This window comes from Mustela nivalis (genome assembly GCF_964662115.1).
Source record: "Mustela nivalis genome assembly, chromosome: 2".
NCBI classification, from domain to species: Eukaryota; Metazoa; Chordata; class Mammalia; order Carnivora; family Mustelidae; genus Mustela; species Mustela nivalis.
The window spans coordinates 783692-794025 of record NC_139021.1 but is presented as its reverse complement, the minus strand read 5'-3'; the positions used below and the strand labels follow the sequence as shown (position 1 = coordinate 794025).

The 10334-nt window shown below is 62.6% G+C and overlaps 1 protein-coding gene across 19 annotated transcripts in view; it reads right to left on the bottom strand.

Moving 5' to 3' along the window:
- The window catches only part of PLEC (plectin), a 64042-nt gene that overhangs the window by 33757 nt on the left and 19951 nt on the right, over nt 1–10334 (bottom strand). For 4 of the 19 annotated variants that reach the window (XM_082718962.1, XM_082718984.1, XM_082718973.1 and 1 more), the window contains exon 1: nt 273–1332. The exons of 12 other annotated variants lie outside the window; for them this stretch is intronic. In XM_082718962.1, the coding sequence (XP_082575088.1) occupies nt 273–810 (538 nt within the window). In that variant the 5' untranslated portion in view covers nt 811–1332. Of the gene's footprint in view, nt 1–272; nt 1333–3876; nt 3977–10334 lie in introns of those variants that run through there. 3 more of the 19 variants (XM_082718979.1, XM_082718980.1, XM_082718977.1) reach the window with 2 other exon arrangements.

The window sequence follows — 10334 nt, the reverse complement described above, 5'->3', positions numbered from 1 at the left end:
CCCAAGCCCCACCCCTAGCCCCAGGGGGAGCCTGGGGCTGGCCTGGCAGCGGCCCAAGTGCTCCTCCATGGCCTGCCCACCCCAAGGTCCTCAAGCCACAAGGAGGAGCCACGTGGGTCCAGCGGCTGAGCAGCCCGCGCGCGCGGGCAGACAGAGCACCACCTGCCGGCATAAGCGACGTTCCCACACGTGTGCTGCCCACCCCAGCCCACCAGCCGGTGCCCGGGCACCCCGTTCCCGTTCCCCACAACTGGGGCCCAGATGCCGCTGACCTGTGGCTGGCGCCGGCTCCAGAACAGACATCCCCAGGTTCCCTGGGGCGGCGGCGGGCCGCACAGGGGGCTCAGCCAGCTCCTCCGCGGGCTCCTTCCGACGGTAGACCCGCCGCTCCTCACGGGCAGGGTCCTCTGCTGGCTGCGGACCCCACTTCGGCGGGCAGCCCAGGGGACCCTGCACAGACTGCGCGTGGGGGGTGCGGCGCGCGGGCATCACCATGGCGACGGGGCGGCGCACGCGCTGCAGAGAGGCGGGCACGATCTCCGGCGGCAGGTGCAGGTACTGGCGCAGGTGGGCCATGCCCTCATTCGTGAGGTACCAGTAAAAGTGGCGCCAGGCGAAGGTCTCCCGCACCAGGCCACGGGCCCGCAGGGAGGCCATGGCGCGCATGACCTGCAGGTTGGTGACGCCGGGGACGTGAGGGTGCAGGCTGCGGGGTCGCCGATCCTTCTTGGCCACCATCACGCCCTCGCGGAAGAGCACCTCGTAAATGGCCCGCAGCTGGTCCAGCGGCATGAGCATGCCGGCCACCATGGCTGCCAGGGCCTGGAGGCCGGGCGGGGCCGGGGAGGAGGCCAAGGAGGTCCAGGAGGCCCAGCAGGCCCCCGCGGCACAGCCGAGACACTGGCGCTGGGCACCGCAGTGAGCGTGAGGGCGCGGGCTCCGGGGCTGGGGATCCGCGCCGGGCTCTCTGGCTCCCAGAGGCTCTGCCGGCACTGTCGCCTGCCCGCCGCCTGCGGAGCCTCCGCCCGCCCTCCCGCCCGGCCGGCCCCCTCTGACTCAGCAGCACCGGCGGCCCCTCCCACCCACAGCCAGCAGGGGCCCCTCGCAGAGTAGGGGGCACCTTGCCACACCGGCACCCCAACAGCCCCCCTCCCTTCCCGGGCCCACAGCTCCGACGTCAGTAATTACATCAGTTTCTAAACACTTCCTTCATGGCTCCTAAGACGGGGCGGCGGAGGGGGGGGGTGTCCGGGAGCAGCCAAGGACCAAGAAACCGAAAAGGTGGCAGAATGGGCAGCAGGGAGCAGAGAGGACAGGAGGGGTGCTCAGGCTGGGGACCCAGTTCAGGGCTGTGGTCTCAGGGTTTCGTGGAATTACAAGGATCCGACAGTGGGGTGCTGGGCTGTCTGCGCCTGGGGGCTGGGGCACTTGAGGTCTGAGGGGAGAGCTGGGGTCCAGGGAGCAGGGCAGAAATCTGGGTGGAAAGCTGGGGTCTTGGGGAGCAGAGGCCTGAGGCAGGACGAAAGCAGCAGCTGCTGTAGCACATGGCCAGGCGGCTAGCCGCCACCACTGGCTGCTGTCCGTCAAAGGGGCAAAGGAGCAGAGCCCCCACCTCCAAATGCCAGGCCTGAGACACTCTATTTAACACTTCCCTTGCCAAGCCAGCTCAACGGGAGTGGGGGGGAAATGCAGGAACAGAGCCTCTGGAACCCCCAAACACTTAGAACAGCGAGCAGAGTAGGGGGCTCTGGGCAGGCCTTCATCCACCCCAACCCCCAGGCCAGCTGCTGGAAGCCAGAAAAGCTCAGTGGCCACAGAAAATCAGTTACCAAGTCCCCACCAACCCAGGCAGGCCTGGTGCCCCTACTGCTGCATGGACACTCTGCCCTGGGTGGCCACGTAGCCACCTGTGTATAAGGGGGGACAGACGCAGGGGAGAGGAGCAGCACACTGGCAGAGGGTCAGGGGCCCCAGCAGGGTCCACAAGCGTCGGCGGGTTCCACGGGAGGGCCCTGGAGCCCGGCGGGCCGCACCCATGAGTCACTTCCAGGCTCCCACCGCAGGGGCTCTAACCGTGGACCTCCCGTGCCTCCCCCATTCCACGCGAGACCCCGCTGTCGCGCACTGTGCGGCAGGCACCCGCCCCCAGACCTGTTCTCTCCCCCTCCCCCAGGCCGACACACCCATTCCCACCAGGCTCAGCTAACGCGGGAACTGATTATAAATAGGGCAAATAGGGCGGGGGTGGGGGGGGATCCCGAGGTGGGAGGCGCCCGCGGGCAGGCGGCCAACGGGCAGCGGGCGGGGGCGGGTGTACGGGCCGTTGCCATGGCACCGCAGCGCCAGCCCCAAACAGCGCCCCGACCACGCGCGCACGCACGCGCACACACGCCGTCACACGCGCGCGCGCACTCGGGGGACACACGCGTGCGCCAGGGCTGGCGGGCGCGGCGCTCAAGCGGAAGGTCCTGCCAACTGTCCCCACGGCCCCGCCCTCCGCCCCCCGCCGGTCCCCTGCAGCCAGGCGGGCAGCCAGGCGGGCCCAGCCGCAGGGAGACCGGCTCCGGGAGGACGCACCGCCTGCGCGCGAGTGGACGGCGTCCACGCCCCTTCGGCCCCGCAGCCTCGGAGGACCCTCCCCGCCTCCCGGCCGCGGCTCGGGAACCAGCACCGGCCGCCGCTCAGGACCGCGCTCAGGCAGGCCCGGCCCAACCCCGCGTGCAGAGACGCCCACTCTCCCGGTCAGGCGCCCGCCACAAGCCCCCCGCGGCCCCCCTGCGCACCCCACAGCCCTCTCCTCACTTTCCGCTCTCCCGCCCAGGCTTACCCCCTTCATCCAGGCCAGCTTCGTGGCATGATGCCCCGACCTACTCCCCCCAAATCCCCAAGCCAACCGACGCCCCCCAGAATGACTCCAAGCCACCCCCAAGACCTCCCAAACACTTGAGCCTAGGGTATCTCCTACAGGGGACTGCCCCGGCGACCGCAGCAACTTGGGGAACCGCAGAAAAGGGGCGGGGCACCGTAGGGAATTCCCCCTCCCTCCCACCAGCCCCGGCGCCCTCGGTGGATGAGGGGCGGGGCAGGCAGGAGCCTGGAGCAAGCTGTTCCCGGCAGCTTCGTCTGCTCCCGCACACCCCCCGCCCTGTCTCTCTCCGTGCCAGGGTTGGGGCGCCCCCCCAAAGTCCCAGAGCTGGAAGGATGCCCTTTTCTGCCCCGCCCCCACGCTGCAGAACCGCAGCCGGAGTCGCTGATTCGGCACCGGGAGGGCCAGGGCGTGGGGGGCTTTGGGGAGGGGCAGGACGGCCTCCTACCCTTACACTCCGGGGCCCTCCAGGTTTCCAGGGCAACCAATCGGAACCCTCGGGCAGCCCCCAGCCTCCCCACCCCAGAACAAAGAGCCGCACTGTGGACTTGCCCGGGGCCAGCCCGCCTGGCGCCTCCCCACAGTGATACCCACTGCCCTGGCCAGTCCCCTCGGACGCCGAGCTGCAGGGATGCAAAGCGGTAGGGAGGCTGGGAGGGCCGCAGGCGGGGCGGGAGCTCCGCAGAGGCGTGGAAGAAACCGGGCGGATCCGCCGCAAACGCCAGCTCTCACCTCGGACCCGCCCCCATCGCTGCAGCAGCCCGCCCCGCCCCCCCCGACCCTCACCGCAGGGCTGCAGCGAGAGTAGCCCCCCGCAGCCCAGAGCAGACCCCGGCCAGGTGGAGCCCTGGCGGCGCATGGGCCTGGGGTCTCGGCGGCTCCGGCTCCCCAACCCCAAGGCTACTCCCGGGACAGCAGACCTTGACCGCGGCCCTGCGCAGGGCTGCAGCCAGATGGAGGTCACTGCCTGGCCCTCGCCTCCTGCCTCGGGCCCCGTCCCCGGCCCGCACCTTTGAGGGAGCTGATCTCCTGCTGGATAGCTCTCGAAGGGTCCATGTGTCCACCGGGACTGACGGCGGCGGTGCCTCCGCCACGCAGAGTCCAGCCCCGCAACTCACTGCCGGGGCCAGAGCCGCAGCCTGGGGGAGGAGCCGGGAGGCCTGGGGCGGGGCTTGTCAGCTCGGGGCGGGGCTTCGGCTGATCAATGCTCAAGGCCGGCCGCCCAGGCGGGAGCTCCCGCCGCGCCCCACCCCCTTCCTCCAGCCTCCACCTCGTGGTGCTTGACCCTGCCAACTCCAGGTAGATTGCCGGGTCAACAGGCCCGATCCAGGTGAGCTCCGATGGCCCATCCTTCCCCAAGCCACAGCCTCGCGGTCAGAGTGACCAACCAGTCGTTCCTGCCGGTGGCTTCCCGGACCAGTCGTTCCTGCCAGTGGCTTCCCGGACCTCGAAGCCACCGCCACTCACTACCCTGCAGGAGGTACCCACTGGTCTGGGCCACCCAGCGACCTCCTCAGCCAGTATCCTGGTCCTGGAAGGCAAAGGCCCAGAGACAAGAGAAGAGAGTCTGGCCAGCCCCAGAGAATGTGGAGACAGCAGGACCAGGGGAGGAAGAGTTGGAGACACCTGTCCCTGGGGGTTCACCAAGCTAGGGAGCTCCCTCAGACTACTTGGACAAGGGCCTGGAGGCAGGAGATACGGACCACCGGTGAGGACGAAAAAAAGCAGGTTCCCCAGGTCCAGCCCGTGAGAACGGAAGGCGGCCCACCCTAAATCCTCAGCTTTTATGGGGCCGCACGGCCCACCCACGAGGCTTCCTATCTAGATCCTCAGGAGGGCAAATTGTCTGATCCAGCAGCGTGGCGCTCTCAGGCCTGCTAGGGCCTTATCAGGTCGCCTGGGCCAGGCACTCAGACTTTGGACACGCCAAACTATCTCAAAGCTTTCTGCAAATTCCAGGAGCCAGCTCGTGCCCTCGGCGTCCCTGGAACCTGCATCATGCACCACAACCAGGTCCTCCCTCCTTTCCAGCCCCTCTGGGACAAAGCCCTCTTCACGATCCCAGGAGACCAAGGAGGGATCCCTGCCCCCAACCCCAAGTACCGTCATCTTCTCTCCCGCTGCTCCTGAGACCCTGCCTGCCCTCAGCATGGTGCTCCTCCCGATGGTCCCACGAGCTTCAAACCCGTCCCCCACCCCCATGGCAGCCAGCCCTGCTGGGGCTCCCCGCAGGGGGCACGAGTAACAGCTGTAGGCCACAGGACAATCAAGAAAGATGTGACCCGGTGAGACCCCACAGACTGTGTCTGTGGCAGGAGCACGGGGGCACACTGCCCCCCGGTCACAGCCCAGAGTCCACCTCCACCTTGGGAAGCTGTAGGGCCTGGGCAGGAGAAGAGCTTTCTGCCTGGGAGGACGGCAGGAACTCGGCCACACCAGCCACCCTGAGCGGCTCCTGGAGGTCTAGGTCCATGGCACCACCAGGCCGAGTGCCCACCGGGGCTCCTGCAGGTGCTGGGCAAGACGGCGCCGAGTTCACCCCTTCAGGCCCCGGCCAGCTGTTCCTGTGCAGCCCCCTTCCAGAACAGCACTGTTACCAGGCACCTGCCAGAGACTCTGGTGGGGGGTCCTGGTTCCAGCCCCCACACCCCCTGCTCGGCCATTCTCCCCCAACTGCCTCTCAAACCCATCCTCATCCTCCAGCCCACTGCCTGACCAGCACCCTTCTCAGCAGGCTCGTCCTGGCAGCCCCCAGAAGACCACCATGCACCCACCAGGTCCCGCCAGGGCCCCGCTGCTGCCCCCCAGCCTGGGCTACCTTGCTCCCCTGCAGTGGTAGACCCGGGCCTGCGTCCCACCGCTTGCGCCCTTCTGCGGGTCCCTCCCAACAGGGACAAGCACACTAATGCAGACACTTGACTGGGTGGCCTCGGGCAGCTCTCTCAGCATCACCAAAGCCCAGACCTGGACACCCAGGCCTCGCTGTGGCGGAGAGAAGGGAGTGGTCTCTCGCTGTGCCAGGGGGAGGGGCTCCCAGGACCTCTATTAATCTGGCTTTGCCTCACTGATAGGTTAAAAGAGAAAATCTGAATATGAATCTCAAAAAGGCTGAGAACTCATTCGATAAAACTCAGAAGCAGCGCTGGTTTTTAGAGAGTGTCCCAGTAAACCACGGAAGGCACACACTGCTTACAGGAGGCCCGAGAGGCTTGCCAGGCTGTCCTGCCAGGGTCCCCCCAATCCCCAATCCACGGTCCCCCAAGGATGTTCTACTCTAAGACGGGGAGTGTCCAAAGGAGCAAGCCAGACCGCTTCAGGCCGAGAGGCCCTCGGGGCAGCAGTCAGGGAGCCCTCCCGTGCCGCTGCCTCCCGCCGGCCAGCATGTGCTGCTCTCGGCACCAGGACAAACCCTACAGACCACCCGTCGGAGCCCACAAGAGAGCTCTGTGATGTGGCCGGCTTGACCTTCACCTCTCAAAGATCGGGAGGTTTCATCTATGCGGCAACGACTTAGGAAAACATACGGGAAAAAAGCCTTCATCAGCAACACTAGCTATAAAGTGCTTAGAAGAAGATAAATAAAAATCCGCCAGGACTCGAGTGCGGAAGCCCCTCCCACCCCGCGCACAGAGACAGAGCGGGGGACTCACGCACCCCGGCGCCAGGGTCAACACACCCCAGGCTGAGCCCTGCCATTGCGATGGGCCCTGCGGCTGGCCCCTGTTCGCACCTGTTAACACGGCTTCATGTCCTCATGTCTGGCATGTTCTAGACTGGCAAGGCTCTGCCGTCCGTTTGAAACGGTAGCCCGGCGCTGGGCAGGTGTCGGAGTGAGGCCCCCGGGCCCGGCAGCAGAAGCACCAGCAGCACCGAGCAAACACCCCGGACAGCGCACCCGTTGTCTGCGTGGGAGATGGTCCGCAGACGCACGGGGACCGCGCGCTGGGGAGGCGCCTCCCCTGGCTTCCTGTTCACTCCTCTGATGGAAAATCCGGCAGATACAAACACGAATCTTGGTTTTCCTCCTTTTGGCACAAAACCTGACGCCTCACATGTACCGTCCGACCCTTTGCTGCCATCAGCCCGTGGCAGAGGGGAACCCCCCAAGCTAGCAGAGCCCTCAGACGTCCCCCAGGAGCCCTGTCGCCTGCCAGAACCCCCAGGAACACTGTCCCCTTGGGCACCACCACTGGCCTGGTTCCCACAGTTTCCCCAACACAATCCAGAAATCCCAGTGTTGGGATTTTTGCCAATCTGATACCTAAAAAATGGTATCTTGGTGTAGATAAGGCTTGTGTTTTACACACGATTTGATTCAGAAATGCTATTTCAAACAGTAGTCATAGACACACCCAACAATCCAGCTACAGAAGCGCTTCTTGCTGCCCTCCTCATATCAAACAAACAAATAATAACCTTAATGCTGTATGGGAGGGGGTTCGGTTGAATATGATATGGTTAGGGGCGCCTTGTCTCAGTCGGTAGAGCGAGCGACTCTTAATCTCAGGGTCGTGAGTTTGAGCCCCACACTGGGGACGGAGTTTACTTAGTGAAAAAAAAATGTTTAAATATATAGTTACCATACCAAGGCACATTGTTATATTATATTGCAAATAAATGTTATAGAAAGCTGTCCACGTTGTAACATTAAGTAAAAAGAAGTTACATGTGTCTAAAATGCTCTATGATATCAAATTGTATAATTATAAAATTATATATTAAGTTGTATTACAAAATATCGTGCACATTTTTTCAAACCAAGCACAAAACAAAAAGATGTGGAGATTTTGAGTACATCGCCCGACACTGTAGGGCGCAGAACAGGGGCCTTGACAACCATATGTTCACATCTGAATCCCTGGTGCCTTTGACCATGACCTTACGTGGAGAGAGGGTTTCCGCAGATCTAATCAAGGATCTCAAGATCTGATCACCTGGGATCATGGGGGTGGGCCCAAATCCAATGAGGCAGAAAAGAACAGAGCCACAAGGAGAAGCCATGTGAAGACGGGGATGCCGGCAGCCACAGCAGCTAGAAGAAGTGAGGAGGCTCTCTTCTAGAAGCTTCCCAGGAAGCACGGCCCTGTCAGCACCTCGATTTTGGACGTCCAGCCTCCAGAGCTGAGAGAAGACGTCTGTGTTTGTTAGACCACCCATGTGTGGCGCTCGTTACGGCAGACACAGGAAACCAGTCGGCACTGTGTTACGGAGGTGGGTGACCAAGGCCTGATCACGCGGCTGTGGCTTTGGGCGTGGCCGTGGACAGAGGCTGGAGGGCTGCAAGGAGCAGGCCAGGAGGCCTGGACCGCCGCGCACAGACTGGGGGTAGAAACATGGACGGCAAGCGTGTTGCCGGGGAGGACCTAGAAGGAAGGGAGGAACGCATTCCTGAACACCGGAGGAAAGCCGATCCTTATCAAATAGTGGCAGGAAACAGGACTGAACGACCTTGCACTGTTGGGTGGAAACCAGAACTTGTGAGCGGCTTTAGCTGCGGAGATTTCCCGGTGAAGCGTGAGAGGCGTGACCTGCCTGGCTGCTCACAGGAGGGTCGGGAGGAAACACATCGCCGTGGAAGGGACGGTTAGCGCTGGTGACCCAGGAAAGCCCCAACCCGCTCAGACTGCAAAGGCTGCTAAGGCTGCGAGAGAAGGTCCTGGAGGGGACAGCCAAGGGTGACGGGACGGCCTTCCGTGGGGTGGATCAGCTGTCCGACCCTCAGGTCCACTCCACCGTCTCAGCAGAAGCTAGGAAGGGAGTGGGGTCATCCAGAAAAGATCTACGGAGACCCCTCTTGTCTAAGGACGTGGGACCCGTGACATACACAGGAGACCCACAGGTTTATGAGAATGTCAGACCAGCGGAGACACCAGCAGCTTGGACTGGACGGAACAAGCACACAGAAGAAAGGCGTTAGGAATCTGGGATTCCTGGGAAATGGGCTGGCAGGGCTACTCAGCTTCAACCCTGGGCTACCCTTCAAGGCTAAGGAGACAGGGCTCCCCAAGCAGAGCCTTGGGGCCTATGCAGGAGGCCAGAGCGCAGAGCAGCAGCTGCCGTCGCCGCCGCTGCCGCCGCCGCCGCGGGAGGAGTAAGGACTTGCCCTGCAGGTTTCAAACTTGCTGGGACCTCAAGACCCTGATCACTGTCTAGTTCCCCCCTTAGAAAGGGGGTGTCTAGTCTGTGCCTGTCCCACCATTGTATTCTGGAGTCTCAGACTGGCTCACTACTTTCTCAAATCCACCCCCAGATGGGAGTTCTGCCCCATGGTGTCCAGGGACTCACCCAGTCCTGATTTGGACACTTTGGACAAGATGTGGGCTTTTGAGCTGCTGAAATTTAGAGGAGGTTTGGAACTTGAGTTGATGCTGTAATGGGCTGATGCTCTGGGGGGCTGTGGGAAGGGGTAAATGTATTTTGCATGTGACAAACATGAGTTTTAGGAGGCCAAAGGGCAGACAGCTGTGGCCTGAATAGTTGTCCCCCAAATCTGTGTCCACCTCCAAATCCCAGAGCCCACAGTGTTCTCTTATTAGGAAAAAAGGTCTCTGCAGTTATAATTCAGAATGTTCAGATAAGATCATCCTGGATCACTCAGGGAGGCTCTAACTCCAGTGACGAGGAGCCTTGCAAGAGACAGGAGAAGACACAGGGAGGAGGTCATGTTGAAGACGGAGCCGTAGTCGCTCACCAGGGAAGGCCCATGGCCACTGGGCCTTGGGACAGGAGCGGCCCTACAGCCTCTGGAACAGTGGGAGGTACCGTGGTGCTGTCTGAGGCAGAGACCCAAGAGAGGGTGTTCTTGGGGCCGGCTCTATCCCACAGCCAAGCGTGAGCTGTCCTAGTAATAACCACAGAAAGCTCAGTCGTGTCCCTCAAGGCTGACTCCAGTCCTATAAGCTTTCCCCGTAGCCCTTCACTTAATGAGGAAGGAGAAAAAAGGATACATTTAAAAAGTTCAAAATGCACATTCACTTCAAAAACGGAAACAGGAGCGCCTAGAGGGCTCAGTGAGTTAAACCTCTGCCTTTGGCTTGGGTCATGGTCTTGGGGTCCTGGGATCAGTCTCTGCGTTGGGCTCTCTGCTCAGGGGGAGCCTGCTTCCCCCTCTCTCTCTGCCTGCCTCTCTACTTGTGATCTCTCTGTTAAATAAATAAACAAAACCTTAAAAAAAAAAAAAAAAACCTAGGGAAGAGAAGAAAGGCTCTAAGAGCCCCACACCCAGAGACACCTGCTGTGGACGCTGCTCTCCAGCCCCCCACCAGCTGGCCCACACCTGCCCCCGAGGCCTGCACTTCCGGCCCCGCACATGGGCCCCAGAGGGCTGCCCCTCCCCCACTGTTCCGGGCACCAGTGGGGCCACCAGCCGGCCTGAACCCAGACTCCAGACCAGCTACACCAGACGTCCTTCCAGGGCATGCCTTGCCTGCGGAATTGGCCCTTGACCTGCCCCACTCCAGGAACCAGG